Raw genomic sequence first — 19,467 nt, 5'->3', positions numbered from 1 at the left:
CTGGACGTGCCTGAAACACCTCCCAAGGGAGGCGCCCAGTGGGCATCCTTGCCAGATGCCCGAACCACCTCAGCTGAGGTGTTCACTATTAATGTAGCATAAAAAGGCCTTGTATTTCATCAGTAAAAATAACAAACCACACAGTGTAAAAACAACAACTTTATTTTTGCGATACAGAAGCCATTTTTGTTGTTTCAGAAATCATGAAGAAGGCGCCTATATCATGGTGTGTGTGTGTGTGTGTGTGTGTGTGTGTGTGTGTGTGTGTGTGTGTGTGTGTGTGTGTGTGTGTGTGTGTGTGTGTGTGTGTGTGTGTGTGAGTGTGTGCTTGGCGCCTCAGCACTCCTCCCGGCCCTGGGCGGACCCGCTGCAGCCAGCCCCGTGCAGGCCCTCGGTACAGGTGCGGGAGCGGAGGCGGTGGCGGTCGTGCAGGCATGCCGACCAGGGGCTCCAGCAGCCCCAGTTCCCCAGCTGGGCCACCCTGGGCCGCGGCACTGCAACAACAACATTTTACATTGCAAACATTTGTAAAATGTGTAAACTTTTTTATGTTTATATATAAAGGTATACACATTTATACGGAAGATGATTCGGGCCACATCTGAATATTTTTGGACCATTGAGTTTAAAGTGAGAATTCTGACTTCAAAGTGAGAATTCTGCGATTAAAGTCAGAACTCGAAAAGAAGAATCCAATGTGTCCCGTACATTTAAAATAGAACACATTTACGATTGTTGAAATATAAGATAGAAATAGATCTTAAATGGCAGATGGACAAGGCACACTAGGCCATCTTTACATCTTAACCAACTGCTGCAGTGGTGTACTGATTGGTCTGAAATACATAGTCAATTGAAATTAAGCATATGATACAATCCCATACAATGCATATTATAGCATATGAAGAAGGTAGCCATGATGAATTTACATCCAGTGTGATTGAGTTTAACTGGGGGTTGAGGAAAAAGGACGTTTCCAACTGTGAACCCTTGAGTTGACGCCGTTTGAGTGATTTTACCTTTCGACCTCCGAGCTTTAATGCAACAGCAGCATTTGTATCAAATGCACAAACAATAGGGCAGAGAGAGCCCTGGCTGAGCCCTCTCGCCTCCTATCCCAGCTGCTGACCTCGGAGGGGTGCTATAGAGCCCTGTCCCCCAAATCATCCCACCTCTAAGAGCTTCTTAGTGCCTTGGGGACTCTGAACTCTCCCCGCAAACAATGCCAAGAATCAAGATGTACTCTGTTTTGTTAATATTGCCTGTCGGTAAGTTTGTATTTAAAGGATACATCCCAAGATATCTGTAAACAAGTTCTTACCTTCTTACCCAGATTGTGACAAGTTTAATTATAAATAATAAACCAGTGGACTACATCTGGTAAAACAGGCACACGCAAATGTGCTGAACGATATCGCAGCACATCCCTTTTTTTAGAGTTCACTCATCTCTGTCCTATCTCGTTCATGATGAGCAGAACTTTGTACATATTGTACCCGAACCAAATCCCACCAACCTTGGTCCCAGTGTTCATTAAAGCTAGCCGAACCATATATATTTAAATCCAATGTAAACCAGACGGGGTGAGATTAAACTTGTTATGCTGCTCATGATGTAAATTATTCCAGTCTATGCTTTATTTTGATCACATGTTTGAAGCTAACATCAGTACCTCATTGGACCACTATATAGTGCTAACACCAGCTATGAATTGTTTATTTTCAATATACTGGTTTCAATATAACGCAACACCATATACAGTTTTGAGTTTGAAGATAAGTAAAACACTTCAAACATGGCCTCTTTGTCATTTCCGCCCAGGTTTAACCACGTGTTCAACATTTACTACTCTTCAAGTCATACCTAGCCCGAAACAACAACACCACAAAGGATCAAATTATTTTCTCATCGCTCACAGTTAATGTGCGCTCCCTCGGGTTTGAAGTTCTGGCAGGCCAGGCCGTCGAACATGTGCGGGCAGAGACACAGGCAAAGGCCGTCGACGAGCGCCACCGTGCCCCCGTTCTGGCACGGCTGGCACTTGCACATGTTGTACTCGGCCACGTAGTCCGCGATGGCGCGCTTCAGGTGGGCCACCCGGGTGCTGGCGTCAGGCATGTCCAGCGGGATCACGGTGTAGATCGGCTCCGGCTGGAACACCACAGTGACGATCAGCGTGGTTTAATGGAAGAGTAGGAGTTGTTTTTCTCATGTTTATAATATTCAACACATGCGAAATATAAAATATAAACTCTCCCTCTCCCTCTCTCTCTGTCATTCCCCCACTCATGTATATATTCATTTATAAAGACTGAAATAGTCTGTAGTGATATAGTCCGGCCAATCCAGGGACTCTTGCTCACCTGGGTCCCTAGGCTGCATCATAGGCAAGCCTGTGTGTTAATCCGTGTCTGTATATAATCATATATTACTAACTGTAGATATATTATATTTGTATTATACTTGAATACAATTATCTATATTCCTCTTCCATCTAAACTCATATGTTACTTCTCATGATGTTGCCTTGATACAACCTTGCGGGTCAGATTCTAGGTCTAGGTCATTACACAATCTGTTCTCTACCTCACTGTGGATCAGGGCGGGGTTGTTTATGATCGACTGAGCCCACTGTCTGTACACGTCGGCGTCCATCGTCCCATCCTTCTGGACGGTTGTCTTCATGGCGGCGGTGGCTGCTATGTCGCCTCCTCTCACAAATACGTGCACCATATCCACCATGGCCTCCTGCGTATTGTCCCCTGTGTGTGAGATGGGGCAAAATTATCAGGACTTATTTGTGTATGTGCTTCGGTCAACGTGGATGAGTGTGTGAGTATGTGAGTTAGTGAGTGTTTTCCCAGGGAAATGGGATGAAAAAAAACAAACCTTCTTTTTTGGTCGTAACTGAATCACAATCCTTATTTTTGATATTGGCCGAGACTATGTCGGCCGCTTCTAGTTTTGCGCCAACTGTCAGACAATTTTTCAGTGTCTCTTCATTCACGTCTGAAACAAGCAGAGAACATCAAAAGGTTTACCCTTGACATTAGGACATAAAAAGGTTGGTAAGAGCTGTCATTTGTTAGATTTTTTGCCATAGCCATCGGCCAGCCCTGAGTGATGGTATCTATCTGGTTTAAATGCTCTGTGAATATCTGTCCTGGCTGACTAGTGCACGCCTCTTAGCCTGGAAACAAGACGAATCAGCAAACTCATGTTCTTTTTCCCTGGCTCCCCTCCCGTTCAAACAGATCTCCAGCAGACCCGGTCTTCGCATGGCGAATCATAGCCGTTGATCTAATATGGGCCGGGTTCGATACGATGATTCAGTTGTGGAACGGTCTGTTGACCCTGCTATCGCGACAGTATTAAACTAATTGGAAGGTACTTTTTCTCTAAAATAAGATGATCAACTTTGCCGCAGGCTTTGTTGATCCGAAAGACGTGTTTGCCATACTTCTGGTAACGGTTTAATTTACAGTACCGTTAATTTACCGTACAGCGCTACGTCACACGTCTCAATGCTCTGATGGTTTCTAGGTCTGTTCAATTGCTTCCAGAGGCATTTGTTCCTGCACCCACGGATATCGCCCCATGGAGAGCTGAAAATGAACTGAGAGGTTTAAGCCTTATACGAGAGATAGAGAGAGAGAGAGAGAGAGAGAGAGAGAGAGAGAGAGAGAGAGAGAGAGAGAGAGAGAGAGAGAAATAGAAAGAGAAAGAGAGAGAGAGAGAGAGAGAGAGAGAAAGAGAAAGAGAGAGAGAGAGAGAGAGAGAGTTTCAAAATCTCTCTCTCTCTCTACTGCTGTTCTCTGCTCTCAGCTTTGACCTCGGTTCAACCATAACAACACACATATAAAAATAAAGGAAAGCCAGACCTACCCTTCTTGGTGATGACCTCATTGTTGAGCACGTACACCAGCTGGTATTCCCCTCCGAACTTGCCGTAGCGCGTGTAGTGCGTTCCGTACATCTCCATGAAGTCAAAGTAGGCTTTCTTCTCGTACTGGAGGGGCAGGAACCGAACTTCGTTGAGGAACTGGTCGGCCACGCGCAGGCTCCGCGGACGCATCCGGAAGCTGGCCAACTGCACCCTGCCCTTCACCCTGACGAACCTTTGGCTCTGGACGCACACAGCACACAAAACGGGCTCCTCAGGGGTCAACGAGGAAGTTGGGGGGTGGGAGAGAGAGATGGGGGAGAGGGAAGGAGGTGAAGACAGAGAGGGTAGGGGGGTGGGAGAGAGAAGAGGGTGAAGAGAGGGGGCTAAAGAGAGTGGGGGTAGGGTAGGTGGGTGGTAGAGAGGGAGAAGTGTAGGGGGTGGGAGGGAGAGAGTGGTGAGGAGAGAGAGGGGGAGTGTAGGGGGTGGGAGAGAGGGAGAGAGGGAGAGGGAAGGGGGAGGAAGAGAGAGAGGGGTGAAGACAGAGAGCGGGAGTGTAGGGGGGATTGGTGGAGAGGGAGGGGGGCTGGGAGAGAGAGAAATAATAACATGGTAGAGACTATGTTCTGTTAGTTGAACCTTTCATACCTTCGTCGTGGTGGTCCCACGGACTTCTCTCACTATGTCCGATGTTTCATGTCCGGCCTCGATGCCGCCGCCTGCTGACTCGAGCCCTGTCCCGAACTTGAAGCTCAGTCCCCCGTCAATGCTGTGACTGTTTTCTTTCAGAACTTCGTTAACGAGGCTGTCGCTGTTCGAGTAGACTTCATTAGTAGCTGTTTCCTCGACATTTGTCTGAAAGAAAGAAAAAAAAAATCATTATTTTGTATCATAATAATTGTATCATTATTCTTCGTCTGACGATCAATAGCTTCTGATATCACCTCATAGTTGAGCACTGCAACGTTCCACGGAAGTCTAATCTGCGCCTGCTGTGTGGGGTCCCACATCTGACTGCAGAATCCGTGGAAGTACTCGTTGTAGAAGGGGTTTTGTAGCGGGGAAGAGCCCAGGATGTTGATCCTAGTGCGTTAAGGAGAGACCGTTGCCTCACTACCATCACTTCACACACGTTACACTCACTTAACACACGTCTTCTGAAGATGTCCCTTTGGGAGTCGAAAAAAGACCCAGAGGGATAAAGGCTCCCGTCATGTATTTTAGAACATATCTGTCACACAAAACCATAGCTTCACCAAAACAGAGACAACGTCTGTTGTTTCAAATCCCATGCTTCTACTCTGTTTGTGTGTGTGTGCGCACGTGCGCGCGCGTGTGTGTGTCTTCGCGCGTGCGTGCGTGCACGAGACCACCAACCCGTATCCCGCACTTCTGCCGTGGCGGTTGGTATCAAGCTCCCTGCTACGACACGGTTTCCGCGGCGGGCCCTCACAGTCCTCGTCCGATTGGTCCTCACAGTCGATATCGTAGTTGCATTCTAGATTTTTCTTTATACACGTGCCTGGGAGGGAGAGAGAGAGAGAGAGAGAGAGAGAGAGAGAGAGAGAGAGAGGGAGAGAGAGAGAGAGAGAGAAAGATGAACTATCTACTATCCTGGTCATTGCCTTATACTTTATCGTACTTCAGCGTTCAATTTTGAAACTGTTTTGGCCATAATGGCAATGTCCATGCCTATAAAGGACATCTTGAATTGAAGAGAGAGCGAGAGCGAGAGAGAGAGAGAGGGAGAGAAGACAAACAGAATGGTCTCCAAATCTGCCCAAGCGATGCAAACTAAACGGTTACCCGACTCGCACTGGAACTCCGAGATGCTGCAGTTTGGGGCTGGTGGATTGACACACGCCTCCTGCGCGGAGCAGGCCCCTTTCTCCCCTAGTGATCCGGCACAACGCTGCCCTCCGAACTGTCCGAATGCTGTGATCCCTCGAGTTCGACTCTGAACACATGGGGAGCAGTGCAGACAGGTGGAACACAGACAGATAGGGGGATGACAGACAGACAGGTGGATGACAGACATGTGGACGGCAGGCAGACAGACAGGTGGATGACAGGCAGACCGACAGGTGGATGACAGACAGAGGATGACGAACAGGGGGATGACAAACAGGTATGTAAAAGACAGAAAAGTTGATGACAGACAAGACAGGAGGTGGATGACAGGCAGACGAGGCATGACAGGCAGTTAGATGACAGACCGACAGGGGGATGACAAGCAGACAGATAGATGAATGACAGACAGATAAGTGGATGGCAGACAGAAAGACAGACAGGTGGATGACAGACAGAAAGATAGATGGATGACAGACAGGTGGATGTAAGACAGAAAGACACCAAATCAGTGTCAGGCTACTTCTAGCCTTGTAAGTGGTTTAAAATAACAATTTAGTTTTTACAATGAGACATGTCCCTATCGTTCCAAGCTTATAGCGTTTTGGTAGAATCGGTTAAAAACAGCCAATTTAAGAATGGATCTATATGCGCTTGTTTGCTCCCAAACGAACATTCCAACTCGTTATCATACCAAACATATCCCAGATCCATTTTACACCGGATTTCTCCTTTAAACGGACAGATGCACACACAGACAGACTGACATCAGAACCAAGCATCAGCATAGCAACAACAGCCACAGGAAGCCATATCTTTTAAACATAAATAATGCCAGCACTAAGTACCAGCACCAGAGAATGTAGATTCGCTTTTAGATTAGCTACAGTTTCTGCGCACGCAACTCTAGTTGTAATTAAACCCATAGCAATAATGTGGATACCCCAGTCGATAATGTAACAAATTTCTGAGCCCATAATATAATAACATTTTGCCTATAATGTTACAACGTATAACATTCGTTCACCACAAATGACACTCTAAAAAGCAGTGTGAACATTTAAATGTTTTTTAACTATTCAGCAAACAAAAGGCAACAAGCTGATTATCATTTTGGGGGCCACTCAATGACATGCAGAAGAGTCATCAACACGCCCAATGAAGTGGTGTGAGAAATACCGACTTTCTACTCCTCATTCACATATATGGTCATTTACATTTCCTACGGAGAAAATACTACCTCAGGGGCAGTATTATTCTGGAGATTTTCAGGGTACGAATGTCAGAATATGTTGTTCACAGATACGGCCCATCAGGAGAATATCAGGACTTACACGTGTGTCTGAAAGCAGCTAGTGTGTGAGCATTTGATTACATTATAAAAGTTGTCAATTTATGGTAACAGGGGTAATCGTTCAATGGAAAGTGTAGTATACCTTGCATGCAAATCAATTATTAAATAGCTTTTACTGTTATTCAGGGATGTAAAGTGCATTGACATTTTAAATGCAAGGCAACTACTATTGGTTAGTTGAAAATAATAATCATCATTGAGATTAAATATCTCTTCCAGTGTCCTTGCCAAGACAGGCAGCAGTAGCCTACAGTAACACAAAGCATGCACACAAAACGTAAAAACAAATATAACTGCAAGCGGTGATTAACGGGGTCCGAGCAAAATGAAAAGTCAAGAACACACACAGATATATGTGTATGTATGACACATAATTATGAAGGAAAGATGTTCCCCTTAATGCCATACTGTGCCTCGGCTTTCAGGTGACTGGGCTGCAGAGCAATGGCCGAAAGTCATGTTCAGCATGTTCGTAATTGTCTAATCGGGATTTGAACTGTCAAACTAAGCATCACCAATACAAGGCATTGTCCCATTGAGCCACTGACAAACATTAAATGTAGCCTCATTCACATGGTTAACATGTCTATTGATAAGCACACAACATCCAGAAAACTCCAACCAAACATTTCTCAAATGAATTAAGGGCTTTCTTAAAAGCAAGTTCCTGAAAAATCTTTGAAATTCTGGGGAAATTAAACATTTGTTGTGAAGAACACTGACGGAAGAAATAATAACATGACAGAGTTCATTATGAAGCAAAAATGGTTAATGAAGAAGTTCCCCTTAATGCCATACTGTGTCTTGGCAGTCAGATTCTTGGAAACTAATGAGCTGGAATGTTGATTGCCTAATGAATTTCAGGTGCTGTTCAATGTTGTGTTTCTTAATTGAGTGGCAATGACAGAATGTCATGTTCAGCTTGTTCATAATGCTCATAATGCTCTAATCGGGATTCAAACACTCAACCTCAGGATCACCAGTACAAGGCATTATCCAATCGATCCACTGACATTCCTGAACTGCATGAACCCTCATTCACATTGTGAAAATGTCTATTGATAAGCACAACATCAAGAAAACTTCAAGCACACATTTCACAAGAGATTTAAGGGCTTTCTTGAAAGAGTACAGATCTGAAAATGTGCAATGTTAATAGAATACATCTAATGATAGCCGTATGGTAGTTATACAATAACAAAATGGTCACGCGATATGAGAAATATGAAATTGTGGGAAATTTATAAATTTTTAGGGCATAAGACCCGATTTTATAAATGCATCTGATTCTAGAGATTAATATTCAGAAACAATTTTGAGTACAAGTCAATCTGTTGAGGAGAAATCAGCCTAATTCATGATTTTTATTGACAATAGTGCCACCTTTGGGTGCAGTACCACAAATTTGGGTTCATGGAAGGAGGGGGTTATTGGTAACCGTACCTGAATATTTCAAAGTCTTCGACTTACGGTGTAGGCTGCAGTATGACTTTTACAGAATTTGAGGGAAAACAAAACGTTACAGAAACAATAGGGGCCAAGCAGCTTCGCTGCTCGGACCCCTAATAATAAAACTAAACCAGTCCGCAGGGGGGAGGGGGAACATCAATATCGCAAGACATTTCGGGAGGCTCCAGGAGTGGAGTAATATTAAGTTTGAACAACAAAGTGTAAAGACATTTCGGGAGGCTCAAGGAGGAGTATGGGGAAGCATATATGCAGCAAAATTCAAATGGCAATGCAATTTGCAATTTGCAATTCAATAAGTAATTACGTTATGCAATTGACAATGCATTATGCAATTTCATAATGTAATTTGTAAATACGTTATTCAAAGTGTATTTTAATATGCAAAGTGACAATGCAATCCTCAATTAAATTTGCAAAAGTTATAACAATAAAAATAGAATAACATTTTGTCCAATTCTTTGAGTTCCTTTATTCAAGTTGAAAAGCTATAGCGTCCCCGTGATTGCAATCCGCTTCGCCAAGCTCCATGTGTTGCGATATTCAAATGACATTTCAATCCGTAAAACAAACGCTTTGCAAAAGATTTGGCAAAACGTTTTGCAAAACGTTTTCCAAAACGTAATCCAAAACGTTTTCCAAAAAGTAAATATGCAAAGTGGCAAACGTATCAGCCAATCAGCGTCTGGGCGGGAACTACGTCACTTTCTATTGCCTCAAAGGGTATCTCCACGGCGGGTCTCCCGACCATATGTTTCGCACCCAGTGCCTGTAGCACTTGGGAAATCTTTGTGTTTACCACACTGGCGTCAAAACGTACCAGTGAGGATAAGTCGTCTATCCTATCTCCCAGAACACGCACTCTATCTACTGCATCTGTGTCTTCAACACGATTGTTCTCCACATCATCGGCCAAACTTTGGAGCGTATCAATAATCTCCATTGGTGAGCATAGACCTGACACATACGAACTAGAAGTGAACGTGTGAACAAGGAAATTACGAGCAAGTGACGTAGTTCCCGCCCAGACGCTGATTGGCTGATACGTTTGACACTTTGCATATTGACTTTTTGGAAAACGTTTTGGATTACGTTTTGGGAAACGTTTTGCAAAAGTTTTGCCAAATCTTTTGCAAAGCGTTCGTTTTGCGGATTGAAATGTCATTTGAATATTGCAACACACGGAGCGTGGCGAAGTGGATTGCAATCACGGGGACGCTATAGCTTTTCAATTTGAATAAAGGAACTCAAAGAATTTGACAAAATGTTATTCTATTTCTATTGTTATAACTTTTGCAAATTTAATTGAGGATTGCATTGTCACTTTGCATATTAAAATACACTTTGAATAACGTATTTACAAATTACATTATAAAATTGCATAATGAATTGTCAATGCATAATGTAATTGCAAATTGCATTGCCATTTGAATTTTGCTACATATATGCTTCCATAGAGTAGGGTAATATTCGTTTAAGCAGCAAAGTGTAGTCTTGTGGTGGACTCTATCGACATAATTCACCATACCGTGATGTTGAAATGTTTTTGATCTGTGTTATAGGGAGGCTGTCTCTTTAATTGATCGCACGTCTTTTTTTGTCGATATGCTGGTTGGCGCAATGTTATTTTATCGCGATTTCTACAGTCTATAGACAGAACGTCTTTCCTGGGAGAGTTTGTCGACGGGGGAGCTGTTATTGTGTGTCGCTGCCTTTGTCTTGACGTGTGGTGTGTGAGCTTGTGTGCGTGTGCGTTTCTGTGTATGTTCGTACGCATGTGCGTGCTGTGTGTGTGTGTGTGAGCTGCAGGCTGCTTGGCACATGCGCATTGACCAACTTGAGCAACTGTTGCGACAGGCCTGCTATTATGATAACTAGAGTTTTCATGCACGCGTTGCCCTCGCTCACCCTCTAGTTGTAATTAAATCCATAGCAATAATGTGGAAACCCCAGTCGATAATTTAACAAATTTCGGAAAATAATAATCATCAGAGTTTATCATTGAGATTAAACATTTCATCCAGTGTCCGGGCCAAGGCAGGCAGCAGTAGCCTACAGTCACACATAGCATACACACAAAACATAAGAAAATTAAAACTAATACAGTCCGCAGGGGGGAGGGGGATATCAATATCGCAAGACATTTCGGGAGGCGAAATGGAGAAGGGTAATATAACATTTGAGCAACAAAGTGTAGTCTTGTGTTGGACTCTATAGACATAATTCACCATACTGTGTCACTGTGTAACATGTTTTCTTTCTGTGTTATAGGGACGCTGTCTCGCGATCGCGCGTATTTTTTGTTTATATATAACGGTCGGCGCGATGTTTGAATTTAACGATTTTTATGTGACAAAAAGAACGACCTGCCGTTGCTTGTCGAGGTGAGAAATTGTCTCTTCCCTTCTTTTATTGCAATATTATCTACAGTCTATAGGCAGAACGTTTTACCTGGGAGAGTTTGTCGACGGCGGAGCCGTTGTTTAAAAATATAACGTTGCCTGGGCAAGTGTGTCGCCGCGGTGTGGTGCGTGTGTGTTCTTACCTGTGCGTGTGTGTCGATGGTGGAACCGTTATGTTTAAAAACATAACGTCTTACCTGGGCGAGTGTCGCTGCGGTGTGTGCGTGTGTGTGTATGTGTGCGCGTGTGTGTGCGTTTCCGTGTATGTTTCGTACGCATGTGCGTGCGTGTGCGGTGTGTGTATAAGGCGTGTATGTGCGTGCTTGTATGCGATCGCGCGTTGTGGCGACCCGGCCCCAGGAATGTCTCTCTCACGCCGAAATCAACACACGCCAAGACCCGTTCAAAGCCTGGTAGGGCCCCATTAAATAATGGGGAAAAAACCTGCAGGGTCGGTGCCCAACACGGGAAAACCAAAAATCATACGCGTGACTTCGTGAGCCACGGAGTCACGCGGGGGAATTGTCTCTCCGGCCGGGCCGGTCTCGTCCCTGGAGTGGGAGGTCAATCCCGTCGGTGATGCCGTCCTGGTGATGCGTGCCGCGTCGGCGCACATCGTCATGGCGTGCAGGTCCTCTCGTGGCCGCTGAGGAAAGTCTGTTAAATCCAAGAGTCCTCCTGTCCGTAGCGGGTCCTGGAGGTGCTCGGCTCCGCATGGACTCCCGGTCTCCCCGCCTGGGAGAACAACAAACAGCCTTTTAAAGGTGTTCTCAGTTGCGTTGATTGAGGTTACGCAAGGGCTGCTGTTTGGCTCCGGCTGGTGGATATCGGAGGTATACGCCATCCACCACCTCTCCCTCTGGCCGCCTGGCGTGAGGGTTTGGGGCCGGGTTGCCACACTCCTCCACCGCTGATTGAAGCCTTGGGTCGTCTCTGAGTGCCCAGAGACAGGCGTCTCGGCGGGAAAGAGCGTCGGCGTTGGCGTGTTCCCTGCCCGGTCTGCGGTCTATCTGAAACTTGAAGTCCTGGAGGGCCAGGAACCACCTCGTTACCCGCGCGTTGAGTCCTTCGAGCTGGCCATCCACTTGAGTGGCGCAGTAGGGCTTTCAGGGTCAGGTCGTTTAGGGGGCTGCCCAGGGTGGCGAAGCCGGGGATAAACCTCCGGTAGTACCCTAACAGACCAAGAAACGACTTCACCTGTTTTTTGGAGGTGGGGCGGCGCCAGTCCCTGATGGCTGCGACCTTTCTCTCTTGGGGTCGGACGTTCCCCCGTCCGACTTGGTACCCCAGGTAGGAGGTCTCCTCCAGTCCCAGGCGGCACTTGGCAGGGTTGGCTGTGAGTCCGGCCCTCCTCAACTCTCCCAGGACCGCCCGCAACTGTCGGAGTTGGACATCCCAGCTGGCGCTGTGGATGATGATGTCGTCGATGTAGGCTGCTGCGTACGCCTGGTGCGGTAGAAGGAGCTGGTCAATCATCCTCTGGAATTTGGTGGGTGCGCCTTGGGCGCCGAACTCATTGAGTCTCCGGAAATCGTTACAAAACCTAAAGGTTCCGTCGGGTTTGGGGACTAGGACGATGGGGCTGGATCAGGCGCTGCATGACTCCTTGATGACCCGGAGCTGGAGCATCCTGGCGACTTCCTCCCGGATTGCGTTCCTACGGGCCTCCGGGAACCGGTAGGGGGGTACGCGCACCGTGACGCCTGGCACCGTCTTGATGTCATGTTGGGCCATCGTGGTCCTCCCGGGAATCTCAGAGAAGACGTCCTGGTGTTGCAGGACGACTTCCTCAAGGTCTTGTTTCTGGGCTGGGCTGAGGTCATCTCCCATGGGAACTACTGGTGGCTCGCGTCGGGCGGCCAGGACCAGGGTTGCCGGTGCCGGTGGGTCAGCTCGAGTTCGCCACTGTTTCAGGAGGTTGACGTGGTAAAGCTGGGTGGGTTTGCGTCTCCCAGGTTGCCGCACCCTGTAGTTCACCTCCCCAACCCGGTCGACCACCTCGTAGGGCCCCTGCCACTTGGCTAAGAACTTGCACTCTGCCGTCGGTATGAGTACCAGAACCAGGTCGCCGGGCCGAAATATGCGCAGCTGGGCTCCCCGGTTGTAGACCCGGGTTTGGGCTAGCTGGGCCTGCCTGAGATGGTTCCTGACGATGGGCCAGACCTGCGCCATGCGGTCCCTCACCTGCTCCACGTGGTCCACCATAGTGCGATGGCCGACCGTCCCACGCTTCCTTGGCGAGGTCGAGGAGTCCCCTTGGTCTTCTCCCGTATAACAGCCCGAAGGGGGAGAAACCCGTGGAGGCTTGGGGCACTTCCCGGACTGCGAACAGGACATGGGGCAGGAGCTGGTCCCAGTTCTTCCCGTCCATTTCCATGGCTTTCTTAAGCATCTGTTTCAGGGTTTCATTAAACGGCTCCACGAGGGGTGGTACACCGACGTCCGGAGCTGTTTCACCTGGAGGAGGCTAAGCAGTTCCTTCATCACCCGTGATATAAAACAAGACCCCTGGTCTGTGAGCACCTCCCTGGCTATCCCCCCCCGACTGAACAGGAGCATGAACTCCTTGGCGACCGCCTTGGCCGTGGCGGCGCGGAGTGGTAGGGCTTCCGGATACCTGGTAGCGTAGTCCACTAGCACTAGAATATACCTGTGTCCCTGGCTGGTCTTCGGGAGAGGCCCGACGATGTCTAGAGCTAACCGATCTAACGGTTCTTCTATAATGGGCATGGGGATTAACGGGTTCCGGACCGAGGGTCTCGGGGCAGTACGCTGGCAGTCGGGGCAGGCCTGACAGTATTGGACCACGTATTTTTTCACCCCGGGCCAATAAAACCGGTCCAAAATTCTATCTCTGGACTTGTCCATGCCCAGGTGAGCTCCCAATAGATGGGAGTGGGCCATGAACAGCACTTTGCTAACATAGGGTCGGGGTACCACTAGTTGTTCGGTCACTGTTCCCCCTCCCGCTCTCCTACCCGGTACAGCAGCCCCCCCCTTGTGCTGAAATGAGGGTGTGGCAGGCAACTCAACGACTCCCTCGCTTGGCCGTCGTGGGCGACGACATTACTCCAGGCGTGCTTCAAGGCGTCATCCTGCAGCTGGGCACTGGCGAACTGTCCGGGTCGATCCGGTCCTTTCCTCCCCGTCGGAAGGAAATCCGAGAACTCAGTGAGAGGCGAGCTCTCGGCTTCTCCTGGTGGGCCGGTCTGTTTGGTGGCCGTCAGGGTGTCCGGAGTGTCCAGGGGGGGGTGTTCCGTGTGGTTCCACTCGGGGGGTTCCCCCTGTCAAGTGGTCTGGGGTGCCCGGTGGGGTGGGGCCATCTCCCTCGGGTCCTTCGTCCTCGGTGGACGATTCTGCTGGGGCTGAGTGGCCACCCTAGCCCCGTAGGCGGGTCTGCTGGTTCGACCGTGTCATCGTGGCGGGCCCCGAAGAGGTCGGTAGCCCGGTTCGGGGTTCCATAGTCTGTAGAATATGGGGCAGTCCCTCCCAATAATAGGGGCACGGGAGGTGGGGTACGATCCCGGCCCGTGCCGTGTACATCCCTCGGGGGGTCCGCAATACTACGTGGTGGCAGGTCTCGTATGTGCATGTGTCCCAGTGCACACACAAGACCTCTATGGGTTCCCCTCGCAGCCCCCCAGCTAGGTCTGGGCGTAGGAGGGTCACGAAACTGCCGGTGTCCAGGAGGGCCTGCGTGTCCTGACTCCCTACCCGCACTGGGAGGGTTGGGATCCCGGGCTTCTGGTGCGCCCAACATGTGGTCAGGAGACACGGTCCCGACCGTCCCTGGTCGGCGAAGGCCGACGACATGGATATGTCCCGGCTCCCGGGACACTTTCGGGCTAGGTGTCTGGTACGGCCGCAACTGTAGCACCTTCTGTCCTCTCGGGGCTCCTGGGAGATGGTCGGGGGTCCCGATGGGGGTGTTCGGGGCGCAGGATTCGGTCCTCGCCGATCCCGGTGCTCCTTGGGGGGCCGTGAGGGGTTCCGGATGCTTTGACTCAATTGTTGAGCCACCTGCCAGTTTTCCAGTTCCCGGACCAGCTCATCTATCGTGTCGGGATGGTTGGTGGCGAGGGTTCTCCAGGCTTCGGCAGGGAGGTGACGGATGGTATTGTTGATCAGTACCCTGTCCAGGATGCTGGGTCCCTCCCCGTCCGCGAGTCATCTGCGGATCAGCCTCCAGTGTTGGGAGATTTGCGACCGCACGGCGCCCCGGCAGTCAAATCGCCATTCGTGGAAGTGTTGGGCCCCGGCGGCGAGGCTATGACCATAGTAGGCCAATATCGCTTGTCTCAGGGCCAGGTACTGGCTGGCGCGCTCCGGCGCCAGATCTTGGCTGGCCTGCTGTGCGGGTCCGGTGAGGAACGGGGGACAGGATGGGGGCCCACTGGTCCTCCGGCCAGCTCTCCCGACGTGCTGTCCTCTCAAAGATCTCCAAGTAGGCCTCCATGTCGTCGTCCGGACCGAGCTTGGTGAGGCGGCTGGTCGGGCGTCCTGGCGCGTCCTTGTCATGGCGTGCAGGTCCTCTCGTGGCCGCTGGGTAAAGTCTGTTAAATTCAAGAGTCCTCCTGTCCGCAGCGGGTCCTGGAGTAGCTCGGCTCCGCATGGACTTCCGGTCTCCCCGCCTGGGAGCGCAACAAACCGCCTTTTAAAGGGTACCTGATTTTCTGCCGCAGGTGTTCTCCATTGCGTTGATTGAGGTTACGCAAGGGCTGCTCTTTGGCTCCGGCTGGTGGATATCGGCGGTATACGCCATCCACCACCTCTCCCTCTGGCCGCCTGGCGTGAGGGTTTGGGGCCGGGTTGCCACAGCGTGCTGTGTGTGTGTGTGAGCTCCAGGCTGCTTGGCACATGCTTGCATGAGTAACTAGAGTAACTGGTGCGTCAGGCCTGCTATTATAGTAGTAAGATGTCTTTTTTATATAGCACCTTTAAAAACAATAGTTTACAAAGTGCTTTGACATAAGACAATTAGGAAGACATTTATTAAGAGAATAAAAATAAATAATAGGAATTCATACGAAAATAAAAAGACGGCGTCACGTAAAAGCAAGTCTATAAAAATGTGTTTTAAGAAGTGATAAAGAGGTTACTGATTCAGCAAGCCTTATCTCTGCGGGCAGGTCTTTCAAAGCCGAGGCGCCCTGGTGGAGAAAGCCCGATCACCTCTAGTCTTGAGCCTCGACCTTGGAACAGTAAGTAGGGCCCCGCCAGCGGATCTAAGGCTGCGAACAGGCTCGTACGGGGTCTGCATGTCAGTTATGTACCTGGGTCTAGATCACGACAAGCCTTAAAAGTGATCAATAAAATCTTAAAATTGATTCTAAAACAGACAGGGAGCCAGTGCAAAGAAGCTCAGACAGGAGTGATGTGATGTCTTCTGTTATAATATTATAGTAGTAAGATATTGCTCAAATCCGGATGAATTTACGTCTCAATTTATTTTGCTTCATGCTGGAGTGGGAATCTGCAATCACCTAATTGGCAGTACAGCAAACAAAGAAACACAAATGAGGACAGCAGTAGTGAACTAAAATGAGTCGGTAAAGGTTTCAAATAAACAACTATAAACCTCCACGGCGCAAATCCCCTTCTGAAAGCGTCCAAACACAGGAACGATTTTCTATTTGGAATATCTCTGTAATGAAACAGGAAACAAGTCATAACTCAGCCCCTAGAAGTATCTGGCTTCCGGGCCAGGCTCTGTGCTCCCCCCCTCCAGTATTTCCGCTATCGCATAGTAGGACTGCTCAATCCAAGATTACAAACATAAACGCTAATAATTGATCCATCTACTAGGGCTGCAAAATTAGTCGACTATGGATGAGTCAATCTTATTTTTTAAATCCATTGATCATTTAGTTATTCATCAAATACCAACCATTTGCAAAATAATGCTTTAGATATTTTAATTTTCCGTTGGAAAATGATTATGAAAAGTTATCATTTCATAATGGATTATTATGAAATGATTACTTTAGTTTTTCTTTGCTACTTGTCAGATAGAAGATTCACTAAGTAAGACATCACTTTGGATTTCCTATAATAATGCAATATATGTAATATTGTTCAATTAATTGAATGAAAATAATTGTTAATTCAAGTGGCACGATGCAATGCATGAGTTGACTCACCCTCTGATTGTGGCACGAATCGCACGTAGTCCACTGAGACCAACGGACGTATTGACAATCCACTTTTTCTGGATCAGGCAACGGGTTCCCCCTAAATAGACACACATATGGTAAAAGAGTTGAAAGTTATTGTCTAATATGCACCAGGACAAAATTGTCAGATGTAATGATTTGTCTTTTAAAATTTCCCCAAAATCCAAAAGGGCTCATGAAATTAAACCTAAAAATAAAGAAAATCAAAGGCCTACATTGCCTGTCCAAAAATAGTCAGAGTGAAAAACAGGCCATAGACGCTCAGCTGAAAAGCGTTTTGGGACATCATATCGAGCCCGCAAAAGAGGGGAGAATAAATGGTGTGCTGGGACTGGGTCTGACCCTTATGAACTCTTTCCCTGTCAATGATTATCCAAAATAAAGATGGACTTTTGTTGTCAACAAAGTTCTTACAGTCTTACATTTTGATCATGCAGATCAGATTTGTTAAAAAATCCTTTCCTGATGAATGTTTGGTCATACATGGAATTGCCAGTATTAATTTGTTATGCATTGTTTATTCAAAAGCTTGAAAGAATAAAGGACACCTCTTTCCTCTTTCAAATAACCTCTTTAACTGTTCCATCTCAGCAAGCATCTTGCTATTGATTAGGCGACCCCTTGTTGACTGTTAATCACCTCTATATCCTGCCTGCTGGTGGTTGCTCATATTTTATAAAGGGCTGATAATATGCTACAGCTTCATTCAACTTTGGATCTAGAGTGAGTTACATAGGAATCCAATTAATTTGAATATCATACTTTAGCACACATGTTAATGTTCCGATCCTGAGATAGCCATAATAATAGGGATCTAATAAGAGGGATAAGAGAGGAGTTAAAAGCAGTTTCATTTATTTATCATCCTTGTTCATTATTTGTCTGGTTTTGTTTGACGGTTTCTGTATTCGATTAGATATTATCTTTAACCTCAACAAATGATGCAAACTAGTACAATTTAAGGGAGGTGAACGCAAATACAGCAGTTCCAGTAATAGTTGCCTATGGGAGTGGCCTATGACCACCACTCAGTTGTTAATGTGGAATTGATCTATTCTATTTGTCAATAGTGCCTTCCCAGCATCTGACTGTCACAGAGTTGAGTCAGCTCACCTAACATAACTGACCCTTCACCATCCACCAACATTTTTCACAAGATTAAATTTAATCTTCTATAACATGCACCCATATATTCTGTAATAAATACATGAACATGTTATATGAACACAATATAAAAAAAAAAAAAAAAAAGATTGATTCTTGGTTCATTCACACCAGGCTAGATAAGGATTTATTAACAATAGTGCACTTCACTCATATACTTAGGCCTATAAAAAAAAGAGATACTACCATTTTTCATATATTTTTTCGGTAGCCTACCTATTGGACAATGATGCCTCGTCCTGATTGGATGTACTTTCTGTGAGTCTGCTACTAGGTGCTTTCACTCAGAAAAAGAGTCTCCCCAAAACACTATGTGACCGTTCCACTCTGCAGAAATTAACAGAATGAGAATAATGAGGAGTATTTCTGACAAACAGGCATTTAACACTATTCTAGTATTACCCCCAAATGCAATTATTAACCCTAAAAAAGCATAATAGGATATTTAAAGTCTGCATCCGAGTGAAGGTAAGGCTTCCCGTTCCCGGAAACCTATGTTAACGCTAGGTTGTATGGCCCACTTCGCTTATCAACAGTTAAACAAAGATGGTACTAAAAAAGTATCATGAAGTTGGATCGTAGCCATTGGGATAACACACACCCTCTTCTTTTTTTTTTTAATCACATTTGTGTTTGAATTCTATTCGAAAAAGCGGGCTCACCGGCTCTTCAACATCAAATCATTTTATTTGAAAATCATGATAATGAAAGCATAGGCTTGAGGATAAGAATATCAAGGCCAATTCTACTGTCAATACACCTCCAGAGAGGTGAGGGTTGCCCACACAGACAGGCACTGCGGGAAGATAACCTCTGCTCGCAGCTGTGTTCGAAATCGTTCCCTATCACGGATATACTGCACTATATAGGGTGCTCGCCATTTTGCACTATAGTGCACTTAAAATACCCCAAATTTGACTGTACATGTAGCCGGCGCGATCTGCATGTCGCCGACTACTGCGTTGTGTTCCGGTGCACTGAAGACTTTTGGTGAAATAAAACGCAGAGTTACGTATGTAACTCCGGTTCTATGAATCCTGGATGACCGCCAGAGGCGGTGCATTAAGCACTGGATTTATCCGTCTCGCGCATGCGCAGTTCGAGTACCTATACCAACAAGGTCACATGTGACCCTCGTGACACCGGATTGGCTATACAGCCCGGTGTCGACAGAGG

The 19,467-nt window shown here is 47.1% G+C and overlaps 1 protein-coding gene across 2 annotated transcripts; it reads right to left on the bottom strand.

Moving 5' to 3' along the window:
* Window positions 1-141: 141 nt before the first annotated feature.
* c9 (complement component 9) lies at window positions 142-17,488 on the bottom strand. 2 transcript variants are annotated; one of them, XM_060050405.1, is made up of 11 exons: window positions 17,343-17,488; window positions 17,095-17,185; window positions 5,690-5,840; window positions 5,261-5,405; window positions 4,828-4,966; window positions 4,532-4,738; window positions 3,886-4,126; window positions 2,890-3,009; window positions 2,587-2,762; window positions 1,917-2,151; window positions 142-494 (listed from the first exon to the last, which is right to left on the bottom strand). In XM_060050405.1, exons 1-11 carry the CDS (start codon window positions 17,414-17,416, stop codon window positions 337-339), a joined length of 1,737 nt encoding a protein of 578 aa, XP_059906388.1. In that variant the 5' UTR covers window positions 17,417-17,488; the 3' UTR covers window positions 142-336. The 2 variants fall into 2 exon arrangements, with proteins under 2 accessions (XP_059906388.1, XP_059906387.1); XM_060050404.1 differs by lacking the exons at window positions 17,095-17,185; window positions 17,343-17,488 and adding an exon at window positions 5,942-6,092 and having other exon boundaries at window positions 5,690-5,884.
* Window positions 17,489-19,467: the final 1,979 nt, after the last annotated feature.

This window comes from Gadus macrocephalus, chromosome 4 (assembly GCF_031168955.1).
Source record: "Gadus macrocephalus chromosome 4, ASM3116895v1".
In the NCBI taxonomy this organism is placed as follows: Eukaryota; Metazoa; Chordata; class Actinopteri; order Gadiformes; family Gadidae; genus Gadus; species Gadus macrocephalus.
Note: the sequence above shows the minus strand (reverse complement) of the source record. Positions and strands in the feature narration are given on the sequence as shown.

Bases quoted from the DNA above. Each gene is read 5' to 3' on its own strand.
- c9 (XM_060050404.1), bottom strand. From the start codon at position 6,077: ATGCCTCGTCTGCCTGTCATCCACCTCCTGTCTTGTCTGTCATCAACT. The intron at 3,010-3,885 runs GTAGGTCTGGCT...TGCTTGTTTCAG, and splicing joins TGAGGTCATCACCAAGAAGG to ACGTGAATGAAGAGACACTG. The intron at 2,152-2,586 runs GTAGAGAACAGA...GTGGTGTTCCAG, and splicing joins CCGCCCTGATCCACAGTGAG to CCGGAGCCGATCTACACCGT.